This window comes from Microtus oregoni, unplaced genomic scaffold, assembly GCF_018167655.1.
Source record: "Microtus oregoni isolate MIOR12 unplaced genomic scaffold, Mior012 000090F_ref0000504, whole genome shotgun sequence".
Classification (NCBI taxonomy): Eukaryota; Metazoa; Chordata; class Mammalia; order Rodentia; family Cricetidae; genus Microtus; species Microtus oregoni.
In genome coordinates this window covers 4,335,777-4,349,260 of record NW_024544599.1, presented here as the reverse complement: position 1 = coordinate 4,349,260, position 13,484 = coordinate 4,335,777, and the positions used below count along the sequence as shown (strand labels likewise).

At 40.0% G+C, this 13,484-nt stretch overlaps 1 protein-coding gene across 1 annotated transcript in view; it reads left to right on the top strand.

The window, feature by feature from the left end:
* The first annotated feature begins 2,139 nt into the window (after positions 1 to 2,139).
* The window catches only part of Sepsecs (Sep (O-phosphoserine) tRNA:Sec (selenocysteine) tRNA synthase), a 30,072-nt gene continuing 18,727 nt past the window's right edge, over positions 2,140 to 13,484 (top strand). The window contains exons 1-6 of the mRNA XM_041643778.1: positions 2,140 to 2,285; positions 2,970 to 3,124; positions 5,575 to 5,693; positions 6,012 to 6,170; positions 7,359 to 7,512; positions 11,570 to 11,672. Coding sequence (XP_041499712.1) covers positions 2,172 to 2,285; positions 2,970 to 3,124; positions 5,575 to 5,693; positions 6,012 to 6,170; positions 7,359 to 7,512; positions 11,570 to 11,672 — 804 coding nt within the window. The 5' untranslated portion in view covers positions 2,140 to 2,171. The remainder of the gene's footprint in view (positions 2,286 to 2,969; positions 3,125 to 5,574; positions 5,694 to 6,011; positions 6,171 to 7,358; positions 7,513 to 11,569; positions 11,673 to 13,484) is intronic.

The following is a 13,484-nucleotide window of genomic DNA, read 5'->3' as shown; positions in this document are numbered from 1 at the left end:
TTCCTTTCCTTCCCCCCAAGAGCTTGCTTGTTTCATGTTGCACGCGTTCTGTTAGCCTCTCTCCACCTCCGTGACAGGGCAAGACAGGGTGCAGGTTAACTCATCTCCTGCTCTTGCTGAGGCCATTTCAGGTTTGACTGGAATTTGATCTCCTTGATGGAAAATCCTATGGAAAATTATCTGAGTCTATTTTAGGTACTTGAGGCCAGGATGTCCCAGCTAATTTATCTTGGCTTCTGTTAAGCTGCCTGCTTGTGTAACCCCCCTCCCCAGCTAACCTCTTGTCTTAGCTTCTTTTAAACTGCTTGCTTGCACAAAACCTCCCACTGCAACTGCCAAGCAAAATAACATGAGTTGGTTTTTGCCTTTTAAAGCTGTTTGCTCTATACACTTGGGGCTACACTTGGGTCCCACATACCCGAGTGTAGTCCCAGACAGTCGGAATAAAGACTTTTAATTGACTATACTGTATCTGAGTGGTCTTCTTGAGTGGTCGCCCCATTATAGCTCTCCCTTAAGATTTCTTTTTCTCATTTTCATGAACCCTTTCTTTGTTCTGTATCTACCACCTCCATATATATGTATATATGTATTAAAATCTATGATCAAATATGAAGAATATGCCAAATTTATCTTTCTGAATTTGGCTTTCCCCCCCCTGAACAATAGTTTTCAATTTTATCCATCTTCATAAAAAATGTTATGATTTAGCTTTTCTTTATGCCTGGATAAAATTCCACTAGGTATATATATACTCCAAATATATTTATCCATTTATTTCCTGATGGACATATAATCTGGTTTTTAATTTCCTAAACATTATGACTGGTGCAGGTTACACATGATCCTCAGTTGACCTCAGTGATATTTGTACAGCTTCACAACTAATGTTGACTTGGGAGAGGGACCAGTTTGTCTATGTTACAATGAGTGACTTCATAGAGACACGTGATATCCTTTGAAGATATCTGATAGCCCCAAGCAACTGCCCTTGGAGGCCCATGGATTAACTCAGTAAAAGGTCCAACTACACTTCCCCTATTTTTAATTTTCAAAGGCAAGGGATGAAACACTGGTACTGTACAATGAAGTCTTTGAATGGCAGAAGAGCTGTGACCTTTATATGGTCAAGGATTATTAATGGGTAAAGATTCTGGTTTGGCACCGAGACCTCTCAGAACATTTTCGTTATTTGCCACATATCCCTTCTTTTCAAATGGGCCTTTATTTTTGTCTGGCTGTCAACCTAAGAAACAGGAGTGCATCACAGAATCCCTGAACTTCTTGTCCATTTTGGTTGTGGGTTCCAACAGAGATGAGAAACTTTTCTCCCCTCAAACATCTCAGAGTCATGGGGAATTCATAGGCCATGTTTGCTGTCTTGCTGACACCAGATACATATGTTCTGCCATTTGTGAATTCTTCCATTGTGTAGAGTACTACATTCTAAAGATACCCTTATGAGTGAGTAGTGTTAGTACAAGGTTCTCAAAGGAATTCTGTAGATCTAAATGAAGTACAGAAAGCTTCAGAACTCAGGGAAGACATTCCCGAGGCTCTTCTTCCAATAGTAGGGTGATGGATTCTATTACTGCAGATTATCACATAATTTGAAATGAAAAAAGTGCCACGAGATAAATTCACCATAGAAGTAGGTAGGGCTCTATCACTTCATAAGGTTGTCAGGCAGCAGTAAATGTTGACACATATCAAGGCATGGATGTAAGTTTCTGGACTCTGACACAGTCTGGGGAAGACTGAAACAACATGACTGGAGCGGATCAGAAATATTCATTTCTTAAGGATCCCACACAAAGGCACTTCTGCTTTCTCTGCCCTCTCTCAAAGACCTAGCAGTGCTCCTGCCTCTGAGAGAGTTTACCTAGCCCAAGTCAATGCTCCTTTCTTCCGGCCTGAAACCCGCTAAACTTACCAACTCCCTTAGGAATGCTCAAGGTCTCCAACTTCCAGGGTGATGGTGGTGGGTGTGTGTGTGGAGTGTGCGAGGTGTGTGTGTTTGGGACGGGAAGGCAAGTGCACGGGTAACCGACTTTGCACGTGCGCGGAAGCCGAGTCCGGCGGCCTGGGGTATTTTGGGTCCACGGCCGCCCCGTACCGTTCGGGCGGCGCGTTGCATCCTGGGCCTCGGCGTGTAGTTTGTGGGAGCTGTCATGAACCCCGAGAGCTTCGCGGCGGGCGAGCGGCGAGTTTCGCCGGCATACGTGAGGCAGGGCCGCGAGGCTCGGCGCGCGCACGAGCACCTCATCCAGCTGCTTCTAGAGCAGGTATTCCCCTGCCTCGGTGCCCTGGTTCTGCGTCTCCAGGGAGGAGAGGGGAGGGGCGGGGCGGGGCGGCGCGCTCCTCGGTGTCCACGGAACTGCCAAAGTCCGGGTCTTCGCCAGCCTGGGCCGGTTGGGGAAGGCGTAGCCGGGAAGGCACGGTGTGTTGGTACACGCACTCCAGCCGGCAGCTTTCCGCCCCGACCTCTCAGGCGGGCCTCGCTCCTGGCCGCAGTGCTGAATGCACTTCAGTGCCCCCGAAGTTTGAAAACTCCTCACTGAGGGCATCGCCTTGACCTTTCCCTAACTTAACTGGGATTTAAGAATCCCAGCAAACCTAAGTGCCCGTATTCCTTCTATTCTCAGTCTCTAGTTTGACAGCCTCTAGTTTGAAAACTCCTCACTGAGGGCATCGCCTTGACCGTTCCCTAATTTAACTGGGATTTAAGAATCCTAGCAAACCTAAGTGTCTGGATTCCATCTATTCTCAGTCTTTAGCTTGTAGTCAAATAGAATACGAACGTTCGGTCAGCTGGCAGTGTCTTCATAGTTGCTGAGTCTGTTTTTGATTTGGGGAGTCAAGGGGCATAACACAAAACACATAAAAAAATTGCAGTCCATCGGTGTGGGGTTTTAGGAAATGATAATATTCCTGAATATAAATATCTTCACCATTTTTTTTTTTTTAAGGGCAAGTGTCCAGAGGATGGCTGGGATGAAAGCACACTTGAGCTTTTTCTGCATGAGCTTGCAGTCATGGATAGCAACAATTTCTTGGGTAATTGTGGGGTGGGAGAAAGGGAAGGGAGAGTGGCCTCTGCTTTGGTTGCTCGTCGTCATTACAGGTATGTTTCTTACGCCAGTTGTGAGAACCTTTGGGCCCCTCCCCCAGGTGGAGTGGGAGGAACTTAAAAATGGTTATGGTATTCATAGTAAATTTGAAAGTTTCCACTCACAGTTTCTCCCCTCTTCAAATGGACATGGGAACCAAGGGAAACCAGGAGATGGGAACACTCCGAGCAGGTGCTTCTCATGCCAGAGTTGAAGTTCTAATATGTGATGGTTTCCCTTTCGGACACTCTGTGGTCAACAGTGCTGTGTTCTGATAAATATTTAAACTAGGAAATCTGCTTGGTTCTAAAAGCTTAATATTAATATTGTCAATACAAAAAACACCGAGTTCCTCTCGAGATACTAGCAAGTGACAGGTGACACCAAATACCATGTTGTGGTGTAACAGTTTTATGAACTTTTTATAATGAAATAGTCACAGAGCAAAGAAAATACTAAATCGTAGACCAAGACTTTTAAAACACACTGGTAGAAATATGGAGGTAGGCCAGTTACAGCAAAGCAAGGCATTCCTAGTGTAAGTATCAGATAGCCTCTGGGTAGGTGAAATCCACTCCAGGGTCTCTGAACGTTCCAGAAGGATTTCCCTACTAGTCATGGAGGTGACAGCCCCCACACAGGGGAGACATTTTGGTTCTGAACCTGCACCTTGCCAGCTTACCCCAATCATAGAAGTTAAGACAGAATCATAGAATGTTTAATGCGGGTGAGACTTTTTTTTTTATTTCAATTGACATAAATCATAGTTGTCTTTCTTTTGACAAGATAGCCTAATTCTCTCTTTGATTTTCAAAGACAAGAGTCTCACTGTGTCACTGTGACTGTGATCTCTTTGTAGATCATGCTGGCCTTGGATTTATAGAACTCTACCTGCCACTACCTCCTGAATGGCAGGATTAAAGACATGTGCCCCCACACCCAGTCATATTTCCTTCTTAACTTGCAGGTTTTATTGGAGAGTAATGAACTTGAGAGCATAGTTTATCAGTATCTGAATCCCACTTTATAAGTGCTTCTTTTTGTTGCAATCGATGGAGGAATGGGTGTATTAGATGATTACATTATTTGCATTAGTTTTGAAAGTTTTTTTTTTAACCCATCCTGAAAAGTGGTTTAATTTTTCTTCTAGACCTGCCTCTTCATCCTGAGTGCCAGAATTTAAGGCATGAGCCACCACCTCCTGCAAAAAATTAACTTTAATTATTAATTGATAGTGCTTTTGGATATGATTGCTTATTTCCATCTTCTACCCTTTCTGTGAGAAATATGAACTCTTAAAGACATTTTTTTTGATTTTTAAATCAAAGTGCAGTTTTAAAGGCATACTAAAATTTGATTTTAACATGAACTATGATAATGAGTATGGATGTAAGTTTCCTGTCTAACTGCCCTGGTAACTTGGTTCATATATAATATATGTAGAAGACTCACACATAAAGTGTGCTCATAGGGAGGTACAGCACTAGTGCTCTGTGATACGCTCCTTTTATACAGTTTCTGATCTACTTGACTGTATGAGTTTACGGAAGAATTATTTCTTTATTTTAAAGAACATTCAAAGGCATCTGTCAGTGTGTGTATAGGACCATCTAAGACAAGTAGATTTGTACACTCATTTTCAAAAAACATAATTAAAAAAATTAGAACAGTTTTTGCCAAGGGTGGTGGTACTGCCTGTAATCCCAGCACTTAGCAGAAATGGGGAGGGTCTAAAATATAGGGTGGTCAGTGCTACATAGTGGGATCCCGTCTCAAAAGGCCGCTGTCACCACCAGCAGCAAATCAGGGCAGTTTCTGAAGAATCTCATTCAGGTCAGAATCTGTCCCGCTGTAGTAGAGGAAGGGAAGAGGGAATAGGATGTTCCCTGTACCATGGTTTTAAGCAGATTACTCCAAAGGTTAATGACTTAAAATGATGACTATTTCTTCAGTTCTGTGTGTTAACTGAGCTCAGCAGCTCAGTGTTTTGGGTTTCTGGTGTAGTTGTCAGATGTCAGCTAAGAGTGTAGTTTTGTGGAAGGTTAGAGTCGGCACTCTACTAAAGATGACTTGGTTACATGACTGAGGGTTCAGCTTGTCTCTTCCCGTGAGGATTTTGAGAGGCAGTACACACTAGCAAACTCCTCAAGAAGTCTGATGAAGACTTTAGTGCTTCTTATGACCGTCTAGAACTTAGAGGCTCCAGACAGTAACTTCTGAGTCAGTACGGACACCCCACATACAGATTTAGACAGATTAGACTGTCTGTTGGTGTGGACCAACAGGAAAACAGAAATTGATATGGTGGTCCTTGGGGATTACTCCACAGTAGTCATTTATGAAGTGTGCGTGCAATAGTGGAAGACTGCCTCTGCTAGCTTTTGGTTATTTAGTTGTAAATATGTGTATTAATTACTTGAAAACTGAATGTATTTGTACAGTTTTTGGTCCATTTTTTGCTTAGGTTCATCCATGGAATTGGGCGGTCTGGTGATATTTCTGCTGTGCAACCAAAAGCTGCAGGCTCTAGCCTCTTGAACAAAATTGCCAATTCTTTGGTGCTTAATGTCATCAAGCTGGCCGGTATGTATCATGTCAATCATAATGTGACTTGTGAGTAGACAGCACATTAGTTTCTTGTATTTATGTCTCTTCAAAGCATCATAAATTTGCATTTTTAAAAGTGCACACATGTAAACCTGTTTCAGACAAGACAGAAAACAACCCCAGGGATGACTTTTAACCATGACTTTCATGAGAGCAAATAAGAAAGAGAAACACCAGGGTTACAGTCCGTGTTATTTTATGAACCAAATTTATCATTTCTTCCAGAAGAATGTTGGCTTTTCATTGTTTTGTTTTGTTTATGAGATAATAAATTGCTTTATTTCTTATTTGTAGGTGTTCATTCTGTGGCCAATTGCTTTGTAGTTCCTATGGCAACTGGTATGAGTTTAACCTTGTGTTTCTTAACATTGCGACACAAAAGACCTAAGGCCAAGTATATCATATGGCCGCGGATAGACCAGAAGTCCTGCTATAAGTCCATGGTCACTGCAGGTAAAAGACATGCAGCATATCTAATGTTTTAAACATCCAGTGGGAAACTCAGATTTTTATATAGAGATAGGTAAATGAAAAATTAAATGTACTCCATATGCTTTAAAGAAATTTTAGTAAAGTATTCATAAAATTTAGCACATATTTTGTTTTAGCAATTTGTAAGCTTATGTATACTTACATTTACCATTAAAGTTTGCATAATTATTTGTGGGGTCATCTTTAATTATATGCTAGTTAAGTGCAATACTTCAGTTAAAAATCTAAAGGACTCTTGGGCCATGAGATGGGTCAGTGATCTCCAGGTGACTGAAATTTATAGTTTTCTTTAGCAGTAAAACACAAAGTTTATGGGTATGATTTATTTATTTTAGCATTTGAATTTTATTATCATTTATGTCTATCTCTGAAAAACGTAAACTCAAGTAAAATTGAAATGTTCCCAGAGAATGAGTAGGCTTCGTTCTTTTTTTTTTTTTTTTTTTTACAGAACTTAACTGGACTAGTAGTCTTTTTGGTTATCAACACCTGAGCAATTAACTTCTTTAGGCTTCTGGTTAACATGTGTTTTCCTTAATTTGTAGACTCTATTCCTTTTCATTTCACGGTGCTAAAGATCCATTCTGGTTGCTGGTTGTTCTTCACACCCTTTTGACTTGTTTCTGATTAATGCCAGTTCTGATTGTCTTAGAGTTTCTTTTGCTGTGAAGAGACATCATGACCACAGAAACTTTTAAAAAGGAAAACATTTAGTTGGGGTGGCTTACATTTCAGAGGTTTAGTCCATTATCATGCTGCAACATGGTGGCATGCAGACAGACATGGTGCTGAAAAGTAGCTGAGAGTCCTACATCTGGACGCCCAAGTAACAGGAAGTGGTCTGAGATACAGTGTGAGGCTTGAGCATAAATAAGACCTCAAAGCCCACCCACAGTGACACACTTCCTCCAACAAGGCCGTACCTACTCCTATAAAGCCACACCTCCTAATGGTGCCACTACTTATGAGCTTATGGGGGCCAATTACATTCAAACTATTATACTGAGCCATCTTTATTAGTAGAGGAAAAGCTTGTCAGTGAAATAAATATTTAGAGTTCTTTTGTACAATTGCCTTGCTTCTTAGAGTTCTAGAATCATCTTGCATTTAATTGACACTAATGTTTAGATTTCTCGTTGACTTGGTTAGGTTTTGAACCAGTAGTGATTGAAAATGTTTTGGAAGGCGACGAGCTGCGTACTGACCTGAATGCCGTGGAGGCTAAAGTCCAGGAACTCGGGCCTGATCATATTCTGTGCATTCATTCTACTACATCCTGTTTTGCTCCAAGGGTGCCTGATAGGTAACTGACTTGTGAATATTGGTCTTTAGATGCTCTTTTGAATAAACTTTGTCCACTAATTCCCAAGCACGACGAGATAACACTTGGTAGTGAGTAGTGAATGTACTGGCCTGAGAGAATAAGTCAATTCTAGGGATACTTATTGTAGTGGTTTGGAGAACTTTGATGCTGAAGGAAAAACAGCTGATGTGAAGGTGGAGATCCCCGTATCCAAATCTTAGTACACCTTTACTTGTCTGCTTTCTTGTTCTTGCTGCTTTAAGTCTCTCATTGTTGTTGTCCTCACTGCTTCAGCCTTTCCAAGTGAACTGCTGGTTTAGTAGTTTTCCCCATCACTATTTCTTTGGCTTTGCAATTCATTTACTAAGTAGGAACGATTGTCACTATAAATAAAGTATTTTAGGATTATTTACATGTCTTTGATTGGGAGATTAAGCTAGATATGTAAAGTGGTTGATGATAATATAAATTAGAAAATTAAAACCATGGGGGTAGCAGATGTTCATTTTTCTAAAGGATAGCCACAGTTTTTTTTTTTTTATTTTGAAAATGTCATAGGGCTTAAGTTTATTGACGGGAATTTCTGTTTTTGCCAGAAGCTCTGGTTTGTTCTCATTTCAACATCTTTAACAGAAGTGCTAATAATTAATAAGAATTGTGTTGACTTTGGACTCTGGTTGCTAAGCTTTTGTGTTTGTGGACTCATGGTTTGGCAGTGATAGCCACATGTTAACTTTTTATTATTTTACAGGCAAATTTTGAAAGATCATATTGAAACCATACTCTTGAAAATTTGCCTTGGGTCATTTATGAGCCTATGAATTCTGTTTTAAAATTACATTGCATATTCTGTAGTAGTTTATTAATGACCAATCATTTTAAATTTCTTTTTTTTTAAGCTTTATTTATTCATACACAGTGTTCTGCATGTACGCCTGCAGGCCAGAAGAGGGCACCAGATCTCATTACAGATAGTTGTGAGCCACCATGTGGTTGCTGGGAATTGAACTCAGGACCTCCAGAAGGACAACCAGTGCTCTTAACCTCTGTGCCATCTCTCCAGGCCTCACTTTAAATTTCTAAGTAGCAAGCATGTGGATGTTTGTATTAGCTGAATTATTTTTCTCTGTGGAGTTTTGCTTCATTTTGAGTCATATTTTGAGTGTGTGGCACTGTATTGTTTTACACATATACCTGATAGAAAAGATTTCAGAGAATTTAGTAGTTGGCAAGTTGTCACTTGTTGCTTTTTGTTGTATGATGTAATGATTGCTTTTGATGAGTGAGGTTATGAAAATGGCAGTATAAAATTAGTGTATTTGATCTTATGATTTTATAATCTTATTTTTAGTGATATAGCATCTATTTTGTTTTTATTGGTCAATTATCAAAAAGTATTGAGTAGGAAATCCATGTAAAAGAAATATTAAAAGAATGTCACTTTTGATAGCTATTAAAATTAGCTTCTGATTTAGAATACAGTGGAATTCACATGGAAAATCTGTTTCCTGCTTTTCTTTGCCTTTCATTTAATACCTCTTTTATGTCCTATAAACACATCTGATTAATGTAGATCATTTAAAAGCTACTTACAGGTTTGTCGTATTTTAGATAACTTTAATGTTATGGTACCTTATTTTCAAGAAAGTTATCCTTTCACTAGAGCACACATGAAAAACATGCCTTTTATCTTCTGAAGAATATATTTATGTGTGTTCTGTAGTAGGAGGTGCAGGCAGGCCTGCTTTTCGTCCTGCCCAGCTCCTGCACGGCTAGCTTTACACCCGAAAATAATAACACGGAAACTGTATTCTTTTAAACACTGCCTGGCCCATTATATCTAGCCTCTTACTGGCTAACTCTCACATCTTGATTAACCCATTTCTAATAATTTGTGTAGCATCACGAGGTGGTGGCTTACCGGGAAAGATTCAGCATGTCTGACCTGGCAGCTGGCTCCATTGCTTCTGACCAGAGAGGAGAGGCATGGCGATTGCCTCACTTCCTCCCAGCATTCTGTTCTGTTTACTCCTACCTAATTTTCTGTCCTATCAAAGAGCCAAGGCAGTTTCTTTATTAACCAATGAAATCAACACAAAACAGAAGACCCTTCCACGTTAGTGTTCCAATTCTATTTTGTTAGTAACAGAAGAAATCTTGGTATTGATTGTGAGACAGGTGTGTGTGTGTATTTGTGTGTGTGCCCCAATGGTTGATTTTAGGCATCTTCCTCTATTACTCTGCACTTTATTCTTTGAGACAGGGTCTCTCACTGAACCTGCAGCTCCCTGTTTCAGTTCCAGTGGCTAGCACTTGAGCCCCAGCAATCATCCTATCTCTGCCTGCCTGGTGCTGGGTTATAGGCACACAGTGCCTTACCTGACTTCTTAATGTGGGTTCTGGGGAATTGAACTCAGGTCCTCATGCTTGCAAGGCAAGCACTTTACTGACTGATTGATCCATGTCTCCATCCCTAAAGATTGTTTTATTCATGTCCTAGTCAGTGTTCGATTGCTGTGAAGAGACAACCATGACCACAGCAACTCTTATAAAGGAAAACATTTAATTGGGGTCTTTCTTACAGTTTCAGAGGTTTAGTCCATTATCATCATGAAAGGGAGCATGGTGACGTGCAGCTCTAGACCTGGTGCTGGAGCAGTAACTGAGAATTCTATATCCAGATTCGCAGGCAGCAAGAAGAGACACTGGCCTGGCTTGTGCTTCTGAAACCTCAGAACCCATCCCCAGTGACACATCTCCAACAAGGCTACACCTCCTATTCCTTCTCAAGTAATGCTACTCCCTGATGACTGAGCATTCAAATTTATGAGTCTGTGGGCCCATTATCATCCAAACAACAGTTCATATTACTTAAAGGAAGCAAATTGAAAGTTTCTGGCAATGAACATGATCTTATTCCCATTTATAGTTTTAAAACATACTTGTTCACATCTAGGAAAAAAGATATCTCATGCATACCACTCCTTTATTTACTTACTTGAGGCAGGGTCTTGCTATGTATCTCTGGTCTGGAATTTACTGTATAGAATTAGCTGGCCTCAAGTTCACAGAGATCCATTCACTTCTGCTTCCCTGTACCATGTATTTTAAATACCTCCTTTTGGAAAGAAGCATAGAAATGCTTTGCTTCCAAATTCTCTTTGTGAAACCAAGCTTCTTTTTAGAAATCATTTTTGTTGCATCACAGTTATAGTTTTGAAGTGTACTGACGTTGTTTTATAGGTGACATTAGTCACAAGTAGTATTGGGTTTTGAGAAGGAACCTCTGCTGCATTGTGGTTCATTACCATATTTAACATAAATTAGACTTTTAAATGTCTTTATGAGAGGTGTCAAATGAAAGAGTAAAAAAGGGTAGATTTTAAGCCAACAGTATTTTAAAGGATGTATCCAAGTTGTTAGACAATGTCAGTGAGTTTTGGTACAGGAAGGTTGTAGTTCCCTTGCCCCCCCCCCCCCCTTTTTGTCTTTTTAAAATTAAGGTCTACTTGAAAGTGTATTTTTTTAAATTTTGTGAGATTTCTTAAGGTTTCCAGATATGCTTATTTATTTTCTCAGTACTAGCTTCAGTATTGTGAGTAGTCAAAGCAGTAAGAAGGGGAATCGCAGCCCTTTGTGAAGCATCATCTAATCTCTGTGCTTTGTAAGAAATTTGGAAATTATTGAAAAGTTCCCATCATAAACTTTCGTTATGAGTGACAGGGTCTCACTATGTAGCCTGGCTGGCCTGGAACTTGCTGTGTAGACTAGGCTGACCTCACACTCACAGTGCCTCCGCGTATCAAGTCATAAGCTTTTCAAAATATGTTTTTCCTTCATTTATTAGTAACATTGAAAGGCTTTCTAAGGTTTTCTAAAGTGCTTGCTGTGTATTTCCAGGCTGATGAATTATATGCAAAGATACTACAGAGGGAATTCAGTTTGTCATCCCCTTCTCTCTTTCCCTACTATACTTTAACACTATTGATAAAAACTTTCCATAATTATTATAAAGCACAGTATGAGTATGTCTCTCTGTAAATGTTTATGTTTGTAGATTAGAAGAACTGGCTGTGATTTGTGCTAATTATGACATTCCGCATGTAGTCAACAACGCTTATGGATTACAGTCTTCCAAGTGCATGCATCTCATTCAGCAGGTGATTTATTATATTAATATTATATACTATAGGATTATGACTTTTTTTTCTACAGTCTAATACAGTGAAAGTTATTTAACTTTCTCTACTTTGGGGAGCATTACCAGTACTCTCTTGGTAAAGTCATTGTTCCTTGGTAGTCTAATGGTAATCGAGTAGTAACTTTTAAAGATTTGTTTATGCATCTATTTTGTGTGTATTCACGTGTCTGTATGTGTAAGCGTATGCATACCTATATGTCTGTGTGTGTGTGTGTGCTTGTTTGTGTAGTTGGGGACAAGAAGAGGGTGTTGAGTATCATTCTATTGTTCTCCTACTTCATCAAGGCGGAGTCGCTCTGAACCTATAGGTTGAATTTTCTCAAGCAGGCCGGAAGTCAGCAAGCCCCAGTGATCCTCCTGTCTTCACCCTTTTTGGAGCTAGAGTTTTAGGTGTGCGTGAAATGCCTGACCCGTTACATGGGTTCTGGGCTTCAAACTCTGATCCTCATGTTGCACAAGTGTTCTTCCTGGATGAGCATTCATTTCTCCTGCCCCTGGAAATAGCTTTGATGGTCCTGAATCAACACAGAAAGATTTCAGTAGCATTCTTAACTTTCTGAGTTTTTTTTAAACCCTGGATGCTCATTTTTCTAATGTATTGAATTACATTATTGATGATTATATTTTATATAGAAGAAAAAGAAAACAGGAAGAGTAAGAGTGAACCATGTAAACACAAACATATTTTCAAATCTTAAAAAAAATACAAAACATTTAAAAATTTTCCAGGATCTAAAGACTCTTTAAGTAGCTGCTGCTCTATGACCTTTACTCATTCACTCTTACCTTTCCTTTGGTGTCTTTTCATCATTCCTTAACTTTTCAACGTGGCCTCACAGGTCTAGGTGGACCGTGTTTGGTGCGAATGGAGCAGGAGAAAGGGATACAGTGTTCCGTGCTGGAACTGGTGAGAACACTTTACATGGGTGACTCACTTTTATTGAATTGCCCTTCCTTTCCTCTTCTTCCTCTAGTACTTAAGAAAATTACTACATTTATTTGTGTGTGTCTTCATGCTCACACATGTGTGCCGTAATATGCATAAGGAGGTCAGAGGACAACTTGTTGGAGTCAGTTCTTTCCTCAACCATATGGTTCCAGAGCTAGAACCAGGGCTGTCAGGGTTGGTGGTGAGTACCTTCAACCACAGAGTCACCTCACTGCTCCTCCCCCCTTTGTATCTTTAACGCTTTCAAAGTTCAAAAGCATTAGCATCTCTAAAAGTTTATAAAAGGAAGGAGCAGGTGATCATAGCTATCTTTATTTTTAATCATAGCTATTTTATAAGTACCGCTAGTCATTTGTAATGAACATTTTTCTGTTTCCGTGAATGTACTGTTTTCACATAGTTTTAGATACTGTGTATATTTAACAAAAGACTTTAAGCCTTGTTAGTTGTATGTTTATACTTTCCACATGCCTATATTTGTTTTCACACACATCATTTTAAAGATTTATTTATTTATATGTGGGAGAGAGATGGCCTGAGGAGGCCAGGAGAGGCATTGCATCCCTTGAAACTGAAACTGGAGTTTAAGGTGTTCGTGAGCTGCACAGGTGGGTGCTGGGGTCGGAGTTCTGCTCTTCCCACAAGAGCAGCTGTGCTCTAACTGCTGAGCTATCTCTGCAGCCTGAGATGAGTCACTTACTCAGATGTTATTCCCTGATTGAGAATTGCTCAGGGTTCTGGGACTCACAATACTTTTGAACACTTGGAAGTGGAGTGATAGTGGTATACTAATGGAGGGCCAAACTAAGGGGAGCAGTTGTG